The 25230-nt window shown below is 49.4% G+C and overlaps 1 protein-coding gene across 1 annotated transcript; it reads right to left on the bottom strand.

Annotated features, from left to right (window-relative positions):
* Nucleotides 1–11146: 11146 nt before the first annotated feature.
* CACNG1 (calcium voltage-gated channel auxiliary subunit gamma 1) lies at nucleotides 11147–23433 on the bottom strand. Its single transcript, XM_001163880.5, has 4 exons — nucleotides 23039–23433; nucleotides 13846–13920; nucleotides 12727–12864; nucleotides 11147–11899 (listed from the first exon to the last, which is right to left on the bottom strand). Exons 1-4 carry the CDS (start codon nucleotides 23265–23267, stop codon nucleotides 11673–11675), a joined length of 669 nt encoding a protein of 222 aa, XP_001163880.1. The 5' UTR covers nucleotides 23268–23433; the 3' UTR covers nucleotides 11147–11672.
* Between the last annotated feature and the right edge of the window lie 1797 nt (nucleotides 23434–25230).

Raw genomic sequence — 25230 nt, 5'->3', positions numbered from 1 at the left:
TTGATGTCGTTTGCTCCCAGATTGAACAGAAACACTGATGACAAGCCATTTCGGATGTAGGAGGGGAGTGCCTGAAAGTTTTGGAGACCTTGCAAAGGAAACTCGGAAATGTTCCAATTAGTCTTCTGAGTTTTGTTTCCTTTATAGGCAAAAGATACACGGGAGCCTAAATGGAAGGTCCAGAAGTCACAACAGTAGGTGGCCTTGTCTTCATGCCTGGTCCCCAAACCCAGCTGCTGGTTAAGTCTTCCATCTGTTTAGAATTCAGGGATGTGCGTGATTTTCCAAAGCTAAACAGACGTGGGTGCTCTAGGCTCCTTTTCTTAGACGAAGTTTTGCAGATTCAATCCTCTTAGACTTAGAACCAGGTTTAAAGCAAGTTGTATAACTTGGGACAAAATTAACAGAAGATGATTGGGAGATGGGTGAGGGAATAGGCTTCATCTTGACGAATCAAGTCTCAGTGTGGCTGTTGAGGACCACAGATAATCCCTGCTGGGCTGGCTCAGCTAACAGAGTGGAAGGTCAACTTTTTTGGAAAAAAATAAATTGTGATCTAGTGTAATTATACTTCTAGAAATCTTATATATATATATATATATTTTGGAGATGGAGTATTACTCTGTCGCCTAGGCTGGAGTGCAGTGGCACGATCTCGGCTCACTACAACCTCTGCCTCCCTGGTTCAAGCAATTCTCCTGCCTCAGCCTTCCGAGTGCGCCTCAGCAGGTGCACGCTGCCACGCGTGGCTAATTTTTTGTATTTTAGTAGAGACAGGGTTTCACCATGTTGCCCAGGCTGGTCTCGAACTCCTGAGCTCAGGCAATCTGCCTGCCTCAGCCTCCCAAAGTGCTAGGATTATAGACGTGAGCCACTGCACCCTGCCTGAAATCTCTCTGTTCTTAAAGGCTGTCAGCTGATGTGTTCTAGCTCATAAAATTGTCTCATCTCAGAGATGTGCAGCTGTGGGCTCTGCTGTAGCAAATACAGCTGGCTTAGTCACATTGATCTGACTTAAGCAAAACTCAGGGACAAGCCACTCTGGCTGCCAACACCTGAGGTCAGGGACCTGGATTGTGAATGAGCTCTTGTGTACTCTTTTCTTGCTTCTTGAGGTATTCTTATGGTGTGGATTCCCCCACCACCTTTTTGTTTGTTTGTTTTGTTTTGAGACAGGGTCTCACTCTGTCATCCAGGCTAGAGTTTAGTGGTGCAATTATAGCTCACTGCAGCCTCCACCTCCCGGGCTCAAGCAATCCTCCCACCTCAGCCTCCTGAGTAGCTGGGACCAAAGGTGTGTACCACCATGCCTGGCTATTTTTTTTTGTTGTTGTTGTTTTTGGTAGAGATGGAGTCCTGCTATGTTACCCAGGCTAGTCTTGAATTCCTGGGATCAAGTGATCCTCTTGCCTTGGCTTCTCAAAGTGCTGGGATGACAGGCGTGAGCCATGCATCCAGCCCCTATTCTTTTTTGTAGCATCATTGCATGCGTCCCTCCTGCCCATTCCCTCTCTGACAGCACTTTAGTTCATGAGCTTATTCACTGCACTAGCATGTCCTGAGGCCACCGTGTGCTGCTGTGCAGAGGATTTGGCAAAAGGATTGTGGGGAGGGGGTGATTCTAGCTGGCAGGATGATTCTGCAGAAAATACAGGCCTTACTTTCAAAGAATTTATAATCAGCAAAGCATGTGGCCCAATGAGCTATACTACAATGAGGTAAGTACTAGAAATATGAACAAAGTGTCAAAGAGGAGAGAAGCATGAATTTTGCCCTGAGGAGTTGGAGAACATCTCACCTCATAATGTCTGAGCTGGGCCCTGCAGAATAAGTAGGGTAGAGAGGGCCAGGCCACATGCCCCTTCTATGCTTCCAAGGAACCCTCTTGAGGCTGGGCGCGGTGGCTCACCCCTGTAATCCCAGCACTTTGGGAGGCCAAGGCGGGCAGATCACGAGGTCAAGAGATTGAGACCAGCCTGGCCAACATGGTGAAACCCTGTATCTACTAAAAATACAAAAATTAGCTAGGCGTGGTGGCACGTGCCTGTAATCTCAGCTACTCGGGAGGCTGAGGCAGGAGAATCGCTTGAACCCGGGAGGTGGAGGTTGCAGTGAGCCGAGATCGCGCCAGTGCACTCCAGCCTGGCGATAGAGCGATACTCCGTCTCCAAAACAACAACAACAAAAAAAAATGGAACCCTCCCTGTCGACAAAAAGAGTCAAACTCTGTAAAATATTTGAAGAGATTTATTCTGAGCCAAATTCGAGTGACCATGGCCCATGACACAGCCCTCACGAGGTCCTGAGAACAGGTACCCAATGTGGTCGGTGTGCAGCTTGATTTTATATATTTTACGGAGGCATGATACATCAATCGAATACATTTAAGAAATACATCTGTTTGATTCAGAAAGGCAGGGCAACTCAAAGTGGGGGCTTCCAGGCTATAGGTAAATTTAAATATTTTCTGGTTGACAATTGGTTGAGTTTATCTGAAGACCTGGGATTAATGGAAAGGAATGTTCAGGTTAAGATAAAGGATCGTGGGGACCAAGTTTTATTGTGCAGAGGAATCTCTTAGATAACAGACTTCAGAGAGAGAGAGCAGATTGTAAAATGTTTCTTTTTTTTTTTTTTTTTTTTTTTTTTGAAACGGAGTCTTGCTCTGTCACCCAGGCTGGAGTGCAGTGGCATGATCTCGGCTCACAGCAATCTCTGCCTCCCAGGTTCAAGCAATTCTCGTGCCTCAGCCTCCGGAGTAGCTGGGATCACTGATGTGTGCCACCACACCTGGCTAATTTTTGTATTTTTAGTAGAAATGGGGTTTCACCGTGTTGGCCAGGCTGGTCTTAAACTCCTGACCTCAGGTGATCTGCCCACTTCGGCCTCCCAAAGTGCTGGGATTACAGGCGTGAGCCACTGCAGCTGGTCTAAAATGTTTCTTATCAGACCTAAAAGGGTGCCTGGCTCTTAGTTGATTATCTCCTGGATCTGGAAAGAAAGGAAGGAAAACAAAGGGGGAAATGGATTCTCTATAGAATGTAGATTTTTCCCACAAGAGACTTTGCAGGGTAATTTCGAGGTATGGCAAGGAAATATATTTTGGGGTTAAATTTTTTTTCCCTTGTCTCATAATGTTATGCCAGTCAGATTGAAAAGTAAGTCACAATATATAGGGTCAAATAAAACCCATCTGAGGAGGATTATGATTTGTAGGGCATGACTCCTTAGACCCCTTAGGTAGGAATTTGAGCAAGATAGAAAAATAGAGCTCAGTCCTCATCTCAAATCTCATAGGACTTTACTTTTTATTTTTTATTTTTATTTTAATTTTTGAGATGGACTTTCGCTCTTGTTGCCCAGGCTGGAGTACAGTGGCACCATCTTGGCTCACTGCAACCTCTGCCTGCCGGATTCAAGTGATTCTCCCGCCTCAGCCTCCCAAGTAGCTGACAGGCACCCGCCATCACGCCCTGCTAACTTTTTGTATTTTTAGTAGAGATGGGGTTTCAGCATGTTGGCCAGGCTGGTCTCGAACTCCTGACCTCAGGTGATCCACCCGCCTTGGCCTTCCAAAGTGCTGGGATTACAGGCGTGAGCCACCTCACCTGACCAGCACTTTACTTTAAAATCATCTGCCATTGAACTCTGAGTTCCTGAAGGACAGGACTGTAATTTATTCCTTGTTTTATTCTAGTTTAGCACAGTGTCTAGCCTGGCACTCAATGTTGATCATCAACGTGGTAGACAGAACAGTGGTCCTCCCCAGATGTCCCCATCCGAATCCTCAGAACCTGTGTGTGGATGTCCACTTCCTAACCTGTGAGACCTGCTTCTTTATATGGAAAAAGGGACTTGGCAGGTGTGCTTAAGTGAAGGATTTGTTTTTTTTGTTTGTTTGTTTGTTTGTTTTTTTGAGACTGAGTCTTGCACTGTCGCCCAGGCTGGAGTGCAGTGGCATGACATCGGCTCACTGCAAGCTCTGCCTCCCGGGTTCATGCCATTCTCTTGCCTCAGCCTCCCGAGTAGCTGGGACTACAGGCGCCCGTCACCACGCCGGGCTAATTTTTTGTATTTTTAGTAGAGATGGGGTTTCACCGTGTTAGCCAGGATGGTCTCGATCTCCTGACCTCGTGATCCACCCTCCTTGGCCACCCAAAGTGCTGGGATTACAGGTGTGAGCCACCGTGCCCGGCCTAAGTGAAGGATTTGAGGTGAAGAGATTCTCCTGGATCTTCTGAGCAGGCCCAGTGTAATCACAGGGGCCCTTCTAAGAGGTAGGCAGGAGAATCAAAGTAAAGAGGCAGAGACGCCATGATGGAAGCAGAGATTGGAGAGACGCAGCCACAAACCAAGGAGCGCCATCTAACTCCAGAAACAGGAAAAGCAAGGCGATCAATTCTCACCTGAAGCTTCCAGAAGGAACTGTCCCCGCGGACACCTTGATTTTTGCCTCATAAGACTCATTTCAGACTTCTGATCTCCAGAACTAGCAGAATAAGTTTGTGTTATTTTAAGCCACTACGTTTCCGTTATTTGCTACTGCATCCACGGAAAGCGAATATACTCAGTAAGCATGTGTTTGTTTAAGTGAAGGAGGCCCTGTGTAGGAGGGATGTCAGCTGGCTTGGAATGTTTGAGAGACAGTGTTCTCCAGAGCAGTCAGTGCTCACCAGTGGCAGCGAGAGGGTCAGAGAGCCCTTAGGCAGTGACAGAAAGAACGAAAATGAGGAGATGGATTTGGGAGTCATTTCAGAAGCAGAATCTGTGAGGCTTGGCTCAGTGAACAAGATAGGAGTCCAAGAAATGACAGCAACTTCTGGCTTGGGGGCATAGGTACATAGGGTGCCCATCAAAGTGAGGGAACAAAAAAGGCAGAGTCGGTTTGGTTAAGAAAAGTCATGGGTTGGGGCCAGGCTCAGTAGCTCATGCCTATAATCCTAGCACTTTGGGAGACGGAGGCGGGTGAATCACCTGAGGTCAGGAGTTCGAGACCAGCCTGGCCAACATGCTGAAACCCCATCTCTACTTAAAAAAAAAAAAAAAAAAAAAGTCAGCCAGGCACGGTGGCGGGCGCCTGTAATCCTAGCTACTTAGGAGGCTGAGGCAGGAGAATCACTTGAACCCAGGAGGCAGAGGTTGCAATGAGCTGAGACCGAGCCATTGTACTCCAGCCTGGGCAACACGAGTGAAACTGCCTCAAAAAAAAAAAAAAAAAAAAAAAGCCGTGGGTTAGGTTTGGACTTAGGCATGTGGGGTGGCCTGGAACCTCCGGAGAACAAAGTTTCTGCAGAAAGCAAGGCAACACACCGGGTCTGATACCTGAATGAGAGATTGGCAGGGGCTCATGATGGTCACAGGTAACCGATGTCCTGGAGATGAATGGGATTTCCTAGAAATTGTGATGTGAGATGAGACCTGGCAGAAAACACCAAAGTTTAAAGGGCAGGTGGTAGAAGCACAAACATTGTACAACGGAAATATTCGGGGGAAAATTTGGAGAATTTTTTGAAGGAAGCAGAGGTCAAAAGTACAAGGCTGGGCATGGTGGCTCACGCCTATAATCCCAGCACTTTGGGAGGCCGAGGTGGATCACTTGAGGTCAGGAGTTCCAGACCAGCCTGGCTAACATAGTGAAACCCCGTCTCTACAAAAAATACAAAAACTAGCCGGGTGTGGTGGTGCGTGCCTGTAGTCACAGCTACTTGGGAGGCTGAGGCAGAATTGCTTGAACCCAGGAGGTGGAGATTGCAATGAGCCGAGATCGCGCCATTGCACTCCAGCCTGGGCGACAGAACAAGACTCTGTCTCTAATAATAATAATAATAATAATAATAATAATAATAATAATGTAGCAGTAAGGTAGGGCTAGCTATGTATGAAAGTCATATCCCCTAAATGATGAAAATTTCCAAAAAGTCCAGGCTTTCAAATTTAGGCAAAAATTCTTGTCAGAAGCAAAGCCAAAAGAATAGAAAGTATCGCTGCTTGTAATGGCAATGACCTTAATTAACTTTCTCCAATGTGCAGGATCAATGCCTTGTGTGGGGATTAATTTATGGCCTCGGTGGTTGCAATTGAGTGAGACTGAGAAATGAAGGCTTGGGGAGGCCAGGGGCAGCTGCGTCCCAGCCTGAATACCAATCATTGGTTTAATAGATATGTTCCACATCATAGGTTTATTAATACCTTGTCTCCACTTCTAATCATTTCTGAAAGTGGGCAGGGTATAAATTAGAAATGGATTTGTAAATAAAATATTTGGTCAAAATGGAACAAGTCACACTGGCAGGGGAAATATTGCGATAGGCTGTGATTAAAATCCGTCTTTACCGGCACAGCCAGAAAAAAAAAAATAGAGGTACACAGAGATCCTTGAAATTTTCAGTTTAAGGAGGGACTAAGCACCAAGCCACTGGAGCAGGTCCTACCGTGTGCTGGCCAGAGAGAGAGGGAGCCATCTCTTGGTTCTCCCAGGAACCTGGGCAGAGGCCAAGTGAGGATTGGTAAGGGCCCTCATCAGACAGGCGGGAAAACAGCAGCCTTGGTTCTAATTTAAATTGGTGCAAACATAATTGCAGTTTTTGCCATTACTTTTTTTTTTTTTTTTTTGAGATGGAGTCTTGCTCCATCACCCAGGCTGGAGTGCAGTGGCAGGATCTTGGCTCACTGCAACCTCCGCCTCACAGGTTCCAGCGAGTCTCCTGCCTCAGCCTCTGAAGTAGTTGGGATTACAGGTGCCCACCACCTCGCCTGGCTGTTTTTTTTTTTTTTTGTATTTTTAGTAGAGACAGGATTTCACCATGTTGGCCAGGCTGGTCTTGAACTCCAGACCGCAAGTGATCCACCCGCCTCTGCCTCCCAAAGTGCTGGGATTACAGGCATGAGCCACCACATCTGCCCAGTTTTTGCCATTCCTTTCAATGGCAAAAACTGCAATTACGTTTGCACCTACTTAATAGTTTTGATATGGTGTTAATTGTGGAGATTTTGCATTAATTTTAATTTTTAAAAAATGTCCCAGTCAGTGCATCCAAAACAACCAAAAGCAGGGCCTGAAGCAGAGCATGAACCCGTGTTGATAGCAGCAGTAAGTCACAAGAGCCAAGAGTTGGAAACAACCCAGCGTCCATCAGTGGATGAGTGGATAAACAAAATACGGGAATACGTAGAGTGGGATATTGCTGAGCCTGAAAAAGGAAGGGAGTTCTGATACCTGGTACCGTGCAAATGAACCTTAAAGGCATTAGCAGTCGAGGGAAATGAGCCCGTCACAAAAGGACTAATACTCCATGATTCCGCTGATCCCGAGGTACCTAGAGGAGTCAAACTCCCAGAGACAGAAAGTGGAAGAGTGGCTGTGGGAAGGAGAGGACGCGGAGTTAGTGCTTGTGAGTTTCAGTTTGGGATGACGAAGAGTTCTGGAGATGCACGGTGTTCAGAGTTGCACAACAATGGGAGTGTATTTAACGTGACTGAACTCTACACGAAAATGTGATTAAGATGGTAATTTTACGTTATGTGTATTTTACCACAGTTCTTAAAAAATCACACTTAAGTCTGGATCTTGATGAACTAGTTGCTGGTCCTGCCTCTGCTGCCTTCTTTGCCTCATGGAAGATGATGGATGTAAAAACACGAGAAAGCCTGGGCAACATGGCGAAACCCTGTCTCTAAAAAAAAATACAGAAATTAGCCGGGTGTGGTGGCACGTGCCTGTGGTCCCAGCCACTCGGGAGGCTGAGACAGGAGGATCGCTTGAGCCCAGGAGGTCAAGGCTGCAATGAGCTGAGGTCGCACCACTGCACTCCAGCCTGGGCAGCAAGTAAGACTCTGTCTCAATAATAATAATAATAAAATTAATAAAAAAACAAAAAACGCTGAGAAATTGCAAGTGTGACAGGACATCAAGGTGTGCTGTGGGTCAAAGTCACATAGTTCCAGGAGGCGAGGTAGTCGGATCACCCGAGGTCAGGAGTTCGAGACCAGCCTGGCCAACATGGCGAAACCCCGTCTCTACTAAAAGTACAAAAATTAGCCAGGTGTGGTGGTGGGCGCCTGTAGTCCCAGCTACTCAGGAGGCTGAGGCAGAAGAATCGCTTGAATCTGGGAGGCGGAGGTTGCAGTGAGCTGAGATCATGCCACTGCACTCCAGCCTGGGCAACAGAGCAAGACTCTGTCTCAAAAAAAAAAAAAAAAAATCACACAGTTCCCACAGCAAGGAATGAGAAGCCATTGTATTCTGAGGCCAACCAAGGCTTCAGGGCAGATGGCACTGTTGTTCTGTGGTTGGGCTCTGGGTGGCCTTCAGAGCAGGGCCTGCTTGGACCCTGAAGTGAGGCCTTCAGTCCCTGGCAAAGCCAACCATTTTCCCCTGTGGACATCCTTCTGGCAAGCAGCGTTTGGCGGGTGGGGAGTAAGACGTTTTCCCTCATTGGTTTGGTCAACTTTATTTTGCTTTGCTGCGTTGCCTCTTTCTGGGGCAGATGCCAGGATGTGTGGCTCTCTGGCGGCCAGCCTCCAACCCTTTGGTTTGTATCGCAGTTCTGGCTGTGCTGAGTTAAAAGCCTGGGAAGCCGAATGTATTCTGTTTGGTGGATATTCCATTCAGATGTGTTTTGGGGGGACCGACCCATAGGCATCCATGGGGAAGTAGAAAATGCATGCCAAGGCCCCGGGCATGGCGGCTCACGCCTGTAATCCCAGCACTCTGGGAGGCTGAGGCAGGTGGATCACCTGAGGTCAGGAGTTCGAGACCATCCTGGCCAACATGGTGAAACCCCGTCTCTACCAAAAATAAATTAGCTGGGTGTGGTGGCCGGCACCTGTAATCCCAGCTACTCGGGAGGCTAAGGCAGGAGCATTGCTTGAACCCGGGAGGCGGAGTTTGCAGTGAGCTGAGATCACACCACTGCACTCCAGCCTGGGTGACAGAGCAAGACACCATCTAAAGAAAAAAAAAAAAAAAAGAAAAAAAGAAAAGAAAAGAAAATGCATGCCAGTCTGATTCTGCTAAAAGTAAAAATAGTAATAAAAGAATAATATTGGAGCCAGGCATGGTGGCTCACACCTGTAATCCCAGCTACTCCAGAGACTGAGGCAGGAGGACATCTGGAGCCCAGAAGTTTGAGGCCAGCCTGGGCAGCATAGCAAGACTCCGATCTGTTAAAAAAAAAAAAAAAAAGGCTGGGTGTGGTGGCTCATGCCCGTAATCCCAGCAATTTGGGAGGCCAAGGCTAGCGGATCGCTTGAGCCCAGGAGTTAGAGACCAGCCTGGGCAACATATCAAAACCCTGTCTCAACAAAAAACAAAAAAAAATTAGCTGGGTGTGGTGGCGCACGCCTGCAGTCCCTACTACTTGGGAGGCTGAGGTAGGAGGATCACTTGAGCCCAGGAACTCGAGGCTATAGTGAGCTGTGATTGTGCCACTGTACTCCAGCCTGGGCACTGTACTCCAACGTGAGACCCTGTCTCAAAAAAGAAAAAAAAAACACCAATAATATCAACTTCCAAAATGGTTATCAATGGGATGAAGTTATCGCTCTTCCTTCTTACTCATAAATTGTGGCACCAGCTCCCTGGCTGGCCGGGACAGTCATCTTCTGATTCTCCTTTACCTGGAGCAAGTTTGTTTCCTGGCTGGATCTTTGCGTCTTTGAGTGAGTCTCCTCTGACACCCCTCCTAGCCCAGCCCACACCCCCGAGGTACCGCAGGCGAACTGAAATAATGAACTTCCCCGCAGCTTTTAGATGGGACCAGTAAAAGGTTGATATGGGGGCTGATGGTTGTAGTTTTCCTCCAGAACAGGCGTAATCACACATTTTTCGTACAGGGTCAGATAGTAAATATTTTCAGCATAGCGGGACAGAAGATCTCTGTTGAAACTACTCAATGGTGACAAAAGCAGCCATAGAATGGGCGTGGCTTGGTGTTAATCCAACTTTATTTACAGACATTGAGATGTGTATTTCTTATCATTTTCATGTGTCATCAGATATTCTTCTTCTTTTTATCTGTAAATTATTTTATTTTTATTTTTTATAGAGATGGAGTCTTGCTGTGTTGCCCAGGGTGGTCTCAAACTCCTGGCCTCAAACAATCCTCTTGCCTCAGCCTTCCAAATTACTGAAATTACAGGTGTGAGCCGTGATGCCCAGTTCCTTGATTGTTTTGGGTTTTTTTTGGTTTTGTTTTGTTTTTTGAGATGGAGTCTCACTCTGTCGCCCAGGCTGGAGTGCAATGGCGTGATCTCGGCTCATTGCAACCTCTGCCTCCCGGATTCAAGCAGTTCTCCTGCCTCAGCCTGCCGAGTAGCTGGGATTACAGGCACGTGCCACTATGCCCGGCTAATTTTTTGTGTTTTTAATAGAGATGAGGTTTCATCATCTTGGCCAGGCTGGTCTTGAACTCCTGACCTTGTGATCCACCCATGTTGGCCTCCCAAAGTGTTGGGATTACAGGCGTGAGCCACCGCGCTTGGCCTTTTTTTTAAAAAAAATTTTATTTATTTTTTTAACAATTTAAAACTGTAAAAACTACCTTTTGCTTGTGGGCCATACAGCAAGAGGGGGCAGGCCAGGTGTGGCCTACGGGCCATAGTTTGCCAAACCCTGCCCTAGAAGCATGAACTCCAGTGGGTTCTCCGGGGTGCAAGGCAAGGATCCCATCTGCCGATCATGTCTGAACTCCACTTCGGAAGCCTGGGCAAGTACTGCGGGGTTTTGGAAGGCAGAAGAGTGCAAATCATGGCTCTTCATGTGGCCCTAAGTGTCTAATTGCTAAGCCCTGCTTCCTGATGTTCTTCACAAGAAAAATCCAACATCAGAAATCAGACACTGGCTGGCTGCTTTAGCGCTGTGTTGGCACCAGGTGCGTTGCATGCCAGGCTCTAGAAATAACCCCTCCTATTTTTAACACCCTTGCTTCATCAGAGGGTTTCTAGTTTCTCCCGAAAACAATCTCAGGGCCTAGAGATACGAGTTGGAATTCAGAGCCTCTAAGCCACGTGCGTTGCCCTCTTGTCCCCACAAAAGACCTCAACATAGCCGGGTGACCTGCCTTCCCTTCTCATTCGGCGTCAGGGGAGCCCCTGATGTGACTGGGAATCCGAGCGATTTCTATGCAAGGCGCCAGGAAAGCATGAGTTTTCTGAGAGCTTTTTATTTCAAGCCACAGTCAGATTCTACCCAGTTAAAAATGCTTCCCAGGGCTCCTGGAAGCCAAGGAGGGGACGCTGGGCTCACCAGAGAGGGTGTGTTTTACCACCGAGAAAGAGACAGGCTGGCTATTTACATGGAACACCCAGCTGGCAAACACAGGTTGTCCCTGCAATGTTCATAAAGGACAACTGGAGGCAGCTTATCAGAGGCTGGTACAGTGGGGACACCTCTGAGCTCCAGGGGAAGTTGGGCCCCTGCAAACACCAGTCCACCTGCTGGCTCTGCCTCCCCCAACTGTGGCCAGGTTGGGACTCACGTCTTGCTCTATTCCCAGGGGAGCCTGCAGGAGCCCAGAGGAGCTCAAAGAGAGGAAGCAGCCCGCGACTGTTGCAGGGGGGCAGATGGGAGCAGGGTGGAGCTAAAATTGCTCCCGCCTCCTCTCTGGAAGGTTCCAGGCCAAGACCCCGCTTCCTGGGGAAGAAGCCTGAGGGTCGCTAGGGCCGCAGGAGGGCTAGTGCTCGGGCTCAGCATCCATGCAGGACTCCCATGGGTTCCGGGGCATTCGAGGCAGGGAGAACAGCAGGAGGGCGAGACCGCCGAGAAAGAGGAGGACGAAGGCGGCACAGGCGCAGGCAAAGGACCAGGAGTAATAGTACTCGATCCAGACGGTGTCCTCACTGTCAATCATGCGCTTCACCGACTGCCGCATGACCTCCACCGAGACGAGGATGCAGAGACCTAGGGGCAGAGCCAGGCACGCTCAGGGACCGAGGGGCGTCTGCCGTAGCCACCAGCCCCACCCCAGCCTGTGTGCATGGAGGAGGCGGTGACCTTGCCTTGGGGGAAAAGCTGCCTCAAGGCAGGTTCTAGCTGGGAACCTGCACAAGGATCCATTTGTCCACCCACCACCCTATTCCTGCATCATCCCTCAGAAGGGCAACCATGTGGCCAGGTGTGGTGGCTCACACCTGTAATCCCAGCACTTTGGGAGGCTGAGGCAGGAGGATCGCTTGAGGCCAGGAGTTTGAGACCAGCCTGGGCAACATAGTGATGAGCCCTCCGTCTCTACAAAAAATTAAAATAAAATGAAAAACTAGCCAGGTGTGGTGGTGCATGTCTGTAGTCCCAGCTACTAGGAGGCTGGGGCGGGAGGAACCCTTGAACCCGGGAGGAACCCTTGAACCCAGGAGTTCGAGGCTGCAGTGAGCTGTGATCGTGCCACTGCACTCCAGCCTGGATGACAGAGCGAGACCCTCTTCCTCATCCCCCAAGAAAAAGAAAGAAAGGTGACCACGTTTCTTTCCTTCTTTTGTTAATCATTCTCTGGGCAGTTTCTTTGGGGCCTTGAGGGTTGAGTTGTGGAGAGGAATGGACAAACCGCCAAGCTCTGTCTCCCTCCAACCCACCTGGAGTCACTGACGGCCTGGCCAGGTTTGCCCCTGGATGGGGATGGAGCCTGGGAAATGCCCCTCACCCAAATCTCGCGGTGGGCATGAGGGTGGAGCGGAGAATCCCCCGCGACATGGTCCCCCGGCCCCGGCGCTCAGGCAGAGCCCCCAGTCTACCTGCAAAGGCATAGAACATGGACGCGGGTCGCAGCAGATAGTCCCTCTTCTTCCCGAGGGACAGGAGGACACAGAGGCTGCCCAGGATGATGAAGCCAAGGCTGAAGATGGCGATGGCGGCTGCCGAGATGCTGTACTCTGCAAACACAAGGGACACCCAGCATGCGGCCTCAGCCCGGGAGCTCTCGTCGTGGCTGGTTAGGGACCACACCATGCACCACAGTGTGTGTGTCAGTGTCTGTGTGTGTCATTGTGTGTGTGTCAAGTGTGTGTCTCTGTGTCTGTGTCTTGTGTGTGTCATTGTATGTATCTGTGTGTGTGTCAGTGTCTGTGTGTGTCATTGTGTGTCATGCGTATGTGTCAGTGTGTGTCTCTGTGTCTGTGTCATTGTACGTGTGTGTCAGTGTGTGTCTCTGTGTCTGTGTCATTGTACGTGTGTGTCAGTGTGTGTCTGTGTGTGTCACTGTGTGTCATTTTGTGTGTCATCATGCGTGTGTGTCAGTGTCTCTGTGCGTCTGTGTCTTGTGTGTGTCATTGTGTGTGTGTATCTGTGTTGTGTGTGTCTGTGTGTGTCAGTGTGTGTCTGTGTGTCTGCCCACTCACCCTGTGTGCAGCTGTCTGGGCGCAGGCAGGCACGGGTCTGTACTCCCGACAATGGGTGTGCGTCTGAGCTCTGCGGATCCTGAAAAGCTCCCAGAGCCCACCGCACCCTCCTGGTACTCAGGGAGGGATTTCTAGGCCAGGGAGGGACTCAGACTGTCCCTGCAGACTCTAACTATCACATGCCACCAAGAGCCACCACGGGGCTTCTGAGCACTTGTTCCACATCCACAGCTCCCGTCACAACAGCTGCCCTTGTGTAGGGGCCTACCAGGAGGTGCTGCTTCTGCAAATGCTCCCTGGCCCTGAGGTGTGGAAGCTCTGGGCCCTGGAGATGGAAGGCGGCTGCCTGGGGCCTCCGGAGCAGGGAGGTGACAAGACTGTTGTTCAAATGCACCACGGGCTTCTTCTCATCAGGCGTGAGGAAGTCAGTGCTTTTGCCAATGACTTTCTGGCCCAGTGGTGCACGACACAGAAGTCCCCTCTTGTCACCCCAGACCCCTTTCCACCCAGGCTCACCCTTCTGAGTGGTGAATTCGAAGATCTCCGAGCTCTCGCCGGGGTTAAAATGCCTGAAGTAGGAACAGTTCTTCTCTGCAAAGGAGGAGACAGACTGTGAGTTGAGGGGAGCAACCCGTAGCAAGGACAGAGGCCTGGCAGAGAGCGTGGTGTCATTCTGCTCGGCATGCAGGGGGCTCTGGCAGCCTCTCTTCTCCCCAGATCCTTAATCTGGGCTGAAACATCTGTCTTTGACCCTTAGAACAACATCTCAGTGGGATAATGAGGTTGCCTGGAGGGCTGGGAGGTCTTCAGGGAGCTGAGGCTGGATGAGTCTGCAGGGCAGACGGCCTGTGGGTTCTGCACCCCATTAGGCAGACAGGGTAACCGAGGCCCAGGCTCAAGCCATTTTTCAGGGTGTGCAGGGTGCACAATCAACAAAGAACCAAACAGCAGTCTCTGTTGGGGCCGATTCTGCCCCCCCAGGGGACACTTGGCGATGCCTGGGGTTATGGTGGTGGTGAGAGGGGTACACCTGGCACCCAGCCGGTGGAGGCCACAGACGTTGCTGAACATCCCAAGACACACAGGACAGGTCCTCCCAACATGGAATGATCCAGGCCAAAATATCAAGAGTGTCAAGGTTGAGAAACCCTGGATCAACCCCAAAACTGGGACTGTGTTTCTCATCAGAATCCAGGCACACCTTGGTTCATTGGTGGGACCTGGGAAACAGCGTTTTTCAAAAGCTTTCTGGGAGATCCTGATGTGCAGCCAGGATGGGAACCCTGCTCCAGGCCCCTTAAAATGCCCTGCAAAGGGCTTTTTCCGAGTGGCCATTGGGATGGCCTGGATGCAGATGGAACCCCTACGAGGGCTGAATGTGACCATCATGTGGTTTCACTGGGTCCCTGGTCTTTGCGAGACAGCCCAGATGAGACCTGCCCCCACAAAGCTGCTTGGCCCACCTGATAATTGTCATAAAAGCTATGGAAAGTCTGTGGGCAGTAGGAACGCAAATCTGAATTTGATGAGGGAGAGGGGAGGGGCTCAGCACAAGGAAATTCATGCCGATTTAAAATATAATTTCACTTCCATTTTTCTCTTTCAGTCTCTCTCTCATAGCTAGGTATACTATAAAATCAAAGCACAGGCCGGGCGCGGTGGCTCACACCTGTAATCCCAGCACTTTAGAAGGCTGAGGCAGGAGAATTGCTTCAACCCAGGAGGCAGAGGTTGTAGTGAGCTGAGGTCGTGTCACTGCACTCCAGCCTGGGTGACAGAGTGGGACTCCATCTCAAAAAAAAAAAAAAAAAAAAAAAAAGCACAGTCTTATTTCTTGCTAAATACAGTTTATCTTCTTTGCTCTTGATTTAGGAAGTGGATGAATGGGTTATTTTATATTATGTTTCCTTCCAAAACTAAATTAGTTTGCTTTTTATTTGTGGAGGCCCTTCATTGATTTCTTTTCCTGTGGGTCCGTGACCCTTAAATAGAAAAACATCTCTTTCTCTAGTTGAGATGGTGTCTAGTTTGTCAATTCATTTCTTCACTTCCAGGCTTCATTTAGATGCTCATAAGGCGGTTGATGCCTAGTTCTTTCTGGAAATGTACCTGCAGTGATACCAAGGCTTTTCTTTGGGATGAAGGCTTTCTTTAACTGGACCTAAATCATTCTTCTTGCACCTTAAGCCTGTGGTCTCATACCATTCCCCTCCTTCCCCCCAGAGCCAGGGCTGCTGCCTCTCCTGAGGTTGAGGAAGGAAATGACCCCAGGAGATGGGATCTGGTTTAGCAGCAGTACCCGTTCCTGGCATAAACAGCCTTCTCTGTGTGCTTCTATATTTAAATCACTTTCCTTTTGAACCGTGTTACCTGGGGTGTCTGACTGCTGGTGGTGATGTCAGAATTGGTGCTCTGCTATTCTCTCTGGGCATCCGGTGCTATTTTAAAGCATAATGCAGATCTCTTCTATTTGTTAGATTATTGGCTGTAGATCTCTCGAATCACTGCTTCAAAATGGCCCATGCTATGTCATAAGTCTCCATGTGTCTCCCTCTGGACAAAGAAACATTTCTGTTTCTGTTTCATTCTTGAAGGGCCGATTTCAGTTGTCAGAACTGACTGAATTCAAGTGTATTTCACGGTCAGCTGCCTCCCTGACTGCTCAAAAGCCATAAGTTAAAATCCTTCCCAGCGGAGGGCCCTGAGATGAGGGCCATGGAGTGCCTTGCTGGGGCACAGCTGTTTGCACCTGGTGGGTTGCTGAGGTGACTCTCACACAGGTAGCATTTGGCTCACCAAATCCCCACCAGATAAACGCCAGGCTCTGCCTGGCTGCTGGCTGCTTGGATAGAAATGATCTTAACTCAGACACAGGGGTAGGCTACGTGTCTGCAGGAGCCAGGTTGTGAGCTTCTGGGGGGGATGCTTTTCTTCTGGTGGTCCAGCTACAGTGTTCCTCCTCCCTCTTCTCCATGAAGTGTCCTCAAATGGAGGGAGGGGGCCTCCAGTGGGTAGGATTCCTTCTCAGGGTATCAGGAAGCCTCAGCTTCACTCTTACATGGCTGAACTGGGGGCCTGAGGACTGATGGGCCGACTCTGTCCCCTTTCTTGGGCTTAGCATGTGAAAAAGACCGGTGTCTCCTGCCCTGAACCTGGGAGAAACATCCACTCCTGGGCTATGTGGCTGCCCATTGGAGACCATAAACCCTTTCATGGTCTCTGATGGCCCCTGTAGGGGTGGGGGCACGTCAGACCCAGGCCTCATTTAGGACAAATCAGGCCAGGCATCTGCCCGTGTTACTCAAGAGGGTGCAGGGTCCTGTTCAGATGGACAGACCCTACTATGAGCCCCTTCCCTCCCTGCCCTGTTCCTGGGTCTAGGTGGATATTATTTGGGAAACTGAGCATCCAGGGCAACGTAAAGAGGAAGGACATCCGAGGTGGACCCATCTTAGTCATGGGTCAAGAGGAGAGGGACCGTGACGGTCCTGTGCAGACTCTCCGTCTTCCTGCCTCTGCCTCTGGGATGCCCCTCTCTGCCCCGCTGCCCTGGCTTCCATCACACTTACACAAAGCTCAGGGATTGCAGCTTTGCTTCCGACTAAGTCAGCAAAGATTCCAATGCCAGGATGATGATCTGGGGTGTTAGGAACTCCGAGGTCGTGCCATTCTCCTTTGTCTCTGCAAATGGCTTATGCTGATTTTAATCTCCTTATTTCTGTAAGACTCAGCGGTTTAAAAATATTAAATGGGTTATTTATTAAAAATATGGTGAACTCAGCTCTCAGACTTGACTGGGGGATGGAATAGTGTGGCTAACCCAGTGTTCTGGTTAAGGGCATCAGTAACTGTGCAGAACCATGTGTAGTGTGCCAGTTTCAAAGAATTAGAGCAGAAGCCACATTTAGCTCCAAGCTGAACTTGAGTTAATAGGGATCTTTCTTTGATAGTTGGAACAGCTGGCAGGATTAGTGGATGCCTTGGGTTATCACTGAGAATGTATCAGTGTGCCAAGTGACCGTCCATGGAGACTTTCATATATTCAAAGATACTTTGTGGATTTGTCCAAAACCAAAGAAACTGGTACTTTAGGGGTGCAAGGAAGCCCCTAACTTGCATTGATGTCAGTGTTGTTTTTAGCCTTTTGGTAAAAGAAGTTCTATCAGCTCCCAACAGTGGTTTCTCTGGGCTGTGTCTCCTTCCACATCTCTGATTGAAGAATTTTATAAAATGGGCTGGAAATCTCCAAGACCTGACCCTAGAGCTTCAGAGCACTGCTCTTCCATGGGAGAAGCCTGGCTCTGGCCTAGGCCTCTGGCATGGACTTCTGTGGGTGGTGAAGTGAGCCCATGAAATTCCTGGGGTCAGCAGTATCATGCTTTTTTATACAATCCCAGTTCCCACACTGAGAGAAGATGGACCAGTAGGGAAAATGGGGCACTAGGCAAAGTGGGCCCTGGGGCAACCTGCCTCCTTGCCCTAAAGAGGCAGAGCCTGAAAGAAGCAGCACTTCACCCAGCCCAAGGGCAGGGGATGGCCTCTTTGCGGGTTCATTTGGACTTTCAGAACACATAGTCTCTCCTTTGGGAGAGGCTCCTACTCTCATTCTGGAGGCATTGGAATTGGTCTTAGATGTTGATCTTGTACATGGAAGTCCTTCTAAGACTGTTTGGAGTCTAAGACTGTCTAATTTGGAAAAATTAGACAACTCTTGCCCACTGAGCCTCCAACATTTTAAGACTAAGTGGGACCTTGAGAAGTCTGCTCCACTGCACCAGCTTCTGGTCCAGCTGCCCTCAAACTATGCCATGTCAAAAGCTGGACTCCTTGTGTTCACTTGGGTCAGAGCTTTTAGGAGCTGTGTTTTCATGCACAGTAGAGGGTGTGAGAAGGAACTGGAGGGAAAGGAGGCTCTGGATTCAAGACTTGGGTGGAGAACCTCTATTTGTTAGCTGGTTAGCCTGGGGAAGGCTATGCTCAGCCTCCCTGTTCCTACCTGTAGAATGAGACCTACCTGTAGAATGAGAACCACCTGTAGAATGAGACCCACCTGTAGAATAGGAACCACCTGTAGAATGAGACCCACCTGTAGAATGAGAACCACCTGTAGAATAAGAACCCACTCACTGGGTTGTTGTAAAGTAGTTAATGTATTGACTAAAACAGTGAATGTTAGGGTCTGAGTGTGAGTCCTGGCTGCTCTGCTCATCACCTGTGTTACCTTGTCAAATATCTCAACCTCTCAGTGGTTGATTTTCTTTATCTGTAAGATTGGGATGATGATAATAGCATGGCCTTCACGGAGGTTTCTGTGAGGATTAGGCGAGCTAATATATGTATGTCATCCCACCACCTTCTGGCCTCCATAGATTTGGGGAAAAATTGGCTGTTCATCTTATTAAGGATTCCTCATATGTGGTGAGTTGCTTCTTTCCGTTTTTAAGATTCTCTGTCTCTATCTTTCAACAGTTTGATTATCATGTGTCTAGATGTGGATCCCTTAGAGTTTATTCTACCTGGAGTTCATTGAGCTTCATAAATTTGTCGATTTTTAACGTTTTTCATCCAATTTGGGAAGCTTTTGGACATTATTTTTCACATACCTTTTTTGCTCCTTTCTCTCTTTCCCTCTCCTTCTGGGACTCCCTTTACATAAACTTGATGGTGTCCCATAAGTCTCCGAGGCTCTCGTCATTTTTCTTTATTCTTTTTATCTGCCTGTTCCTCAGACTGGCTAATCTCAACTGACTTATCTTAAAGGTCACTGATTCTTTTGCCTGCTCAGATATGCCATTGAGCCCCTCTAGTGAATTTCTCATTTTAGTTATTGTACTTTTCAACTCCAGAATTTCTATTTTGTCCTTAAAAATAATTTCTGTGTCTTAATTGATAGTTTCTATTTCATAAGGCATCATTTTCATCTTTAATGGTTTTGATTGTTTTTTCTTTGGATATATTTACTATAGCAGATTTAAAGTTTTTGTCTAGTAAGTCCAATATCTGGCTTCCTTATGGATCTATTGACTTCTCCCTGTCCCATGTATGCCCCATATCATTTTAGTTCTTTGCGTGTCTTGTATTATTTATGTATGTATTTATTTATTTAGAGACAGAGTCTTGCTCTGTCACCCAGGCTGGAGTGCAGTGGCATGATCATAGTTCACTGTAGTCTCTAACTCCTGGGATCAAACAATTCCCTCACCTAAGCCTTGGGAGTAGCTAGAATTACAGGCACATGCCACCACTCCTGGATATTTTGTGGGTTTTTTTTTTTTTGTTTTTTTTTGTTTTTTTTTTTTGGTAGGGACAGGGTCTTGCTATATTGCCCAGGTTGATCTCAAACCCCTGGCCTCAAGCAGTCCTCTCACTTGGCCTCCAAAAGTGCTGGGAATACAGGAGTGAGCCACCACACCCAGCCAGTATTTTTTAAACAATATAATGTGGCAACTCTGGAAATCAGTTGTTCCCCCTTCTTGAAGATTTGTTCCCGTTGTTTGTTTAGTGACTTTTTTGAACTAAGATGGTAAAGTATGTGTTTTTTGTCATGTGTGACCACTGAGATCCCTGTTCAATTAGCTTAGTGACCAATTATAAATTTCCTAAAATGCTTGGCAACAATGCCTCTCCCAGTCTTTACTGAGGGGCTCTGTGCATATGACTTTCACGCTCAGCTAAGCCACCCACATCTCTGCCTTAGCCTCCACTTCCTGCTTGAACAGAGCCTCAAGATAAGGCAGAGAGTGCTTAGGGCCTTCTCAGGTCTTTCCTGAGTATGCATATAGCATTGTGCATGCATGTGGCCTCCTAGATTCCCAGGAATATGTTGGAGCTTTTCAAAGCAACTTATGGACATTTCAGTCTCCAGTTTTTTGGTTAGCCTGTTGTTCTCCCTAACTGTTATCTACTGCCTCAGACAGCCATGATGTTAATCAGTCATCTCTAATTATTTTCAACAAACATCCCCAGGGAGAAAGACTATTTGCACTGGATGAGCTCAGAGTCAGGTCAAACAGAAACAGCTTCTCAAGTGGGGGTTTTCAGGGAATCACCAGACAGGTCAAATAATGACAACTCTCTGGGAATGGGCCTTGGATCCAACCCCATTCTCTCCCCTCCAGAGGCTACTGGGATGCTGATTTTCACTGTGATTACAGAATGTTGGTTTGCAAGGTTACCACAGAGCTGGGAAAGGGAAACAGGAATAAGGCAAGTTAAAACACCACAGAACTCACTGGTCCTCCTGAGATTCACCCATTTTTCTTGCTGGATTGCTGCAAGACTTTGGTTAATTTCCAGAGTTCTGAAAATGTTGATTCTGACCATTTCTGCCAGCCTTCTCATTACTTTTATGGAGAAGATTATTTTTGGAGGTTCTTTTTCTACCATTTTTTTTTCCTGATGTCTTTCAAAGTTAATATATGTAAAGCGTTTACAACAATATTTGGCACACAGGGCTACATGTATGTGCCATTATTATTATTGTTGTTAATAATAGGTGATGGGCCACATATGAACCCACTTCCTCCCTCCAGAGAAGAGTGGTCCCAGGGAGCACAAGAAGGGCAGATGGGGAAGGAGAAAGATGTCCATTTGCAGAGAAAAGAGAGGGAAAAAGGCAGGAACATACTTTGGAAGATTACTGGAGGAAAGGTAGTGCTCAGTGTCACAAGTGTGGGAGGTATGGTTCATAGCTGGTTAGGCTAAGAAGGCAAAGAGGTAGATCCTGTCAGGCTCAAGGCCAAGCAATGCCTGTTGGCCCCCTGCAATTGGTCCAGTCACCTCTCACCAGCCTGTCTCTTCCTTGTGTGGATTCTGCTCACTGCCCAGTCTTCTGCTCTGACTTTAAAAGGCAGATGGTTCCAAGGACGGGTGAACAGGACTGTAACAGCACGTCCCCATGTGTGGTCCCTGAAGAAGCTGCCTTGCCCTGCCCTGCCCTGCCCTGCCCTGCCCAGGGGAGTTGGCTGGAGGCTGTTCCTGTTTATGGGTGTGCTCAGCAGTGGCCAAGGGGCATGGGCATCCGGGCTATGCGATACCCTGCAAGCACATGGCCACACCTGTCACTCTCAGCCCTGGGACTTGGTGTTTCTACAACAGCTGGGCACTTACGAGTCTTCTGGGCGTCCAGTGGGGCGGAACAAGGGAGGGGATCTCTGGAGCAAGCAGGAGGGAAGGAAGAGGGAGCAGAGACAAGGGAGGATGGGGTCTGGGCTCTTTGCCTCACAAGCAGACTGCAAGATCTTTGGGGAGTCAGCCCTAGTGTCCTTGAAGGACAGGTTTCAAGGAACACCTAGTCTGATAAAAGAGGAAATAATCCTGAAAACCAGGTGGGACATCACACTGACATCACTCCGCTCCACTGCCACTGTGGATGGGCGTCTGTAAGCCCGGGAAGGGATCTCACGTTGCTGAGAGTCAGTCCCATATTTTATAGAGGAAGAAGCAGAGGCTGAGATGAGCTTGTCCTCCCTGGATGGTCATTTGAGGGTAGTGGGCAATGGCGATTAGATCCCTGGCCGCCTGGTCTCCATGAGCACTCTTTCCTCTAAAGTGCTGTATTTGCTAAGAATCCAGAAGCCTCTGTATTTGCAGAATAGAGGCTAGTCACGCGACTACCAGGTACTCCTGAAAAGGACCTTACCTTCAACGTGTGGTTCGGTCACACGGTAGGAAATCGAGGAATACGCTTAAATTACAGGGTGAGGAAATGCTTTGTAACTCTGACAGGGTCTGAGCTAAGACAGGATGCATAGAGGACTGAAGTCCTGACAAAAGGACAGGTGGAGGTCGGGCATGGTGGCTCACGTCTGTAATCCCAGCACTCTGGGAGGCCAAGGCAGGTGGATCACCTGAGGTCAGGAGTTCGAGACCAGCCTGACCAACATGGTGAAACCCCGTCTCTACTGAAAGTACAAAAATTAGATGGGTGTGGTGGTGCATGCCTGTAATCCCAGCTACTGAGGAAGCTGAGGCAGGAGAATCGCTTGAGTCCAGGAGGCAGAAGTTGCAGGGAGCCAAGATCGTGCCACTGCACTCCAGCCTGAGCGACAGAGTTGTCTCAAAAAAAAAAAAAAAAAAAAAAGAAGGTGGGGGCAGGTGGCTCACCTACAGCCATGTCCTGCTTCACAGACATTCAACCTGTGCAGCTGCTCCAGGCCCGGGGCCCACAAGGGCCCATGTGTGGTTTCATGTGCTGCTGTCACTGCCTTGAAATCCTTGGTAATTTGGAGCAAGGATCCCTGCATTTTCATTCTGCACAGGACCCTGCAAATTCCATCGCCTGTCCTCTCTCCTCTCCTGCCTTGAGGCCAGGAACAAACTGCCAGCCCCATGGGTCCCCCTAGCCTGAGGACACAGAGCCACCTAGCTTTTCTTTGCAGGGAGAGAGTGACCAGGTGGGGCCCAGAAGTCCCTGGGCTGGTAGAGCTGCAGTTCCTTTCTTGAGCCTGCCCAGCTCTCTGCTCTGGGCAAAAAGCCCCAAGGTCCAGCCAGACAGAAATAGCTGGGACAAACGCCCTCGTCTTACAACCCAGCCCCAGCCACCAGCACCGCACATGCAATTCATATCTTCTTCCCTGGGCAGAAAAGGCTGGGCGGCTGCCCTATTTCTAGGCAGAGAAACCTGCCTTCCTTCGCATGGGCAACTTTGCCAGGGAGATGACGGGGAAGAGCAGGAGGTGGGGATTGGGACGGAGGGTGGGTACGTTACCCCCGGGCAGGGTGATGGGCCCGCAGGTCTTGCTGTCGTCCATGGGGATGCGCTTGGTACAAATCCGCCAGAGGCCGAAGTGGGCCGCCTCGCAGGTAGTGTTGTGGTGCTCCATGTGGGGGCTCAGCACAGCCCAGTGGTCGGTTACCACGGCTGTCATGGCCAGCACGATGCCTGCCAGGATGCAGAAGAGGGTCACGCGGACCTTCAGCATTTTGGTCTGGGACATGGTGGTCGCCGAGGCGTGGGTGCCCTGGGCAGGGTCCGGCGGCTGCGTCTCCTAGGGCAGGTGACAAGCCGAGCTTGGGGGGTGGCAGTGGTTGTCGAGCTGGGAGTGGCCACTAAGTTTAGTGTGCCTGGCTGAGCCAGAGTGGGCTGGCCCTGGGGCCGAGGGACGCGCGACATGCTGAGCAGCTGCCCAGACGCGTCAGGGGCCTGAGGGAGGCTGCTATTAATGCCCATCTCCAGGCGTGGCACCGAGGACAGCTTCTGCTCGGGTTTCAGGGTTTTCTGCCCCTCTGGGAGCCAGAAATACCCCAGTGCGGCGGGGCAGGGCGGCAAGGAGAGAAGGCTCTGGATGGTAGATTGAGGCCTCTGTGAGTAGCAGCTCAGGGTGCCTGAGTTGGGAGAGGGCGAGAGGTGGGCAGCAGGGCCCCGGGGGTGGGGATCTGCCTGCTCTGGGCTGATGGGAAAGGGCAGCCCAGGCCAGGGGAGGAGACCAGGAGCTGCGGGCTGCACGGCTGTCCCGGGCTCCCACGGGGTAAGCCTGTTACCGGCAGGGCAGTGAGTAGGTTCTCATCCTGGGATCTGAGGGGCTAGGATTCTGTCTAGTGACATCCCGGGGACCCAGTCCAGGGCCTGTGGAGTCCACCTCTTAGGCAAGCGTTTTAGCCACAAACCCCACGGCATCCCCCAAGCCATAGGAAGATTTTAGGTGGTTCCCAGGTCTGGCCTTACCCAACTCTGATCCCTCCACGAGAACATTACTTCCTTTTCAATTCTCTTTCCATCCCCAAAACTGGGTCCAGAGCAAAGCTCTGCTCGAGGTCAGTGTCATTATTGCCCGTAAAGTGTCCTTTGAAACAAAGCGAGAACGGCCTGAAGAGGACGAGGAATCCTGCTGGACCTGGTCGTTCTGTTTTTCAGGGCACTGTGTTTGGTTTTGCCTTCTATTAACAGCAGGTGATGACTTTCCAGTTATGTTTTCATTTGCAAAATAAGTGTGTGAGTAAAAAAGAATGAATAGGTTGATTTATAGGGGATCATTAGGAGCTCATGGGTGTGCAGATAACGGCAGAGAACACAGAAAGCCCGGGATCGACCACCCTCCAACGGTCCTGTGCACCCGCCTGGCCCCCAGGCTGGTCCCCGAGGCTCCAGCCTCTACATCTCTCCTGGGTTGTGTCATCTCTTCCTTCTCGGCTCACAGGGTGGCCCTTTTTGGGTGTAGCCGAGAGGCTGACGCATGACCAGGAATAGCCTCCTGAGCTGGGTGGGGCCTTGAGCTTCAAAATCCTGGCCTCAGATTGACACGATTTACAGAGACTCTGCCCATGTGGACAGAAATGTTTCGGCCTCCAGCCTTAGAATCACAGAAAGTTCATGATGATGATAATCAGAACAGTGGCTCATCTTCAGTGAGTGCTTACTATCTACCAGGTACCCTGCTAAGCCTTCATCCATTGTCACAGTTACTCTTCACACCAATCCACAAGGGGACTACAACGGTTACTGCCATTTCACAGACAAGGACATGGAAGCTCAGAGACATGAAGTCACTTGTCCAAGGTCACACAGCGGGAAAATGAGGAATCCAGGTTTCAGGACCCAGAGCCCAAAGTCATAACAAATGGTTGGAACTGGGAAGAAACTTCAAGATCTATTGTGACAGATTAGGAATCTGCAGCCCAGAGCGGAGATGTGAGGAGCCAGGACCACCTGGTGAACAGCCCCAGGGCTGAGCTGAACCCTCGCATCTCCAGCCACTGGCTTGTGCTTATTGCAGTTCCATCCAAACTTCCATATTTTTAAAATCAGTCTCTCATACATATTACAATCTCCTGAGAGCTTATCTCCCCACTGTTCTCATCTCTGCTTCCCTTCTTCCCTGTCCCCCCACCTCTGTGTTCCCTGTGGGCGCTAATCCATCACAACTGACTGATCACTGACTGACTGTTGACATATGCCACCGC

This window comes from Pan troglodytes, chromosome 19 (assembly GCF_028858775.2).
Source record: "Pan troglodytes isolate AG18354 chromosome 19, NHGRI_mPanTro3-v2.0_pri, whole genome shotgun sequence".
Classification (NCBI taxonomy): Eukaryota; Metazoa; Chordata; class Mammalia; order Primates; family Hominidae; genus Pan; species Pan troglodytes.
Note: the sequence above shows the minus strand (reverse complement) of the source record. Positions and strands in the feature narration are given on the sequence as shown.

Bases quoted from the DNA above. Each gene is read 5' to 3' on its own strand.
- CACNG1 (XM_001163880.5), bottom strand. From the start codon at position 23,267: ATGTCCCAGACCAAAATGCTGAAGGTCCGCGTGACCCTCTTCTGCATC. The intron at 13,921-23,038 runs GTAACGTACCCA...CCTCCTTTGCAG, and splicing joins GCCCATCACCCTGCCCGGGG to AGAAGAACTGTTCCTACTTC. The intron at 11,900-12,726 runs GTAGACTGGGGG...CTCTGCCCCTAG, and splicing joins CATGTTCTATGCCTTTGCAG to GTCTCTGCATCCTCGTCTCG.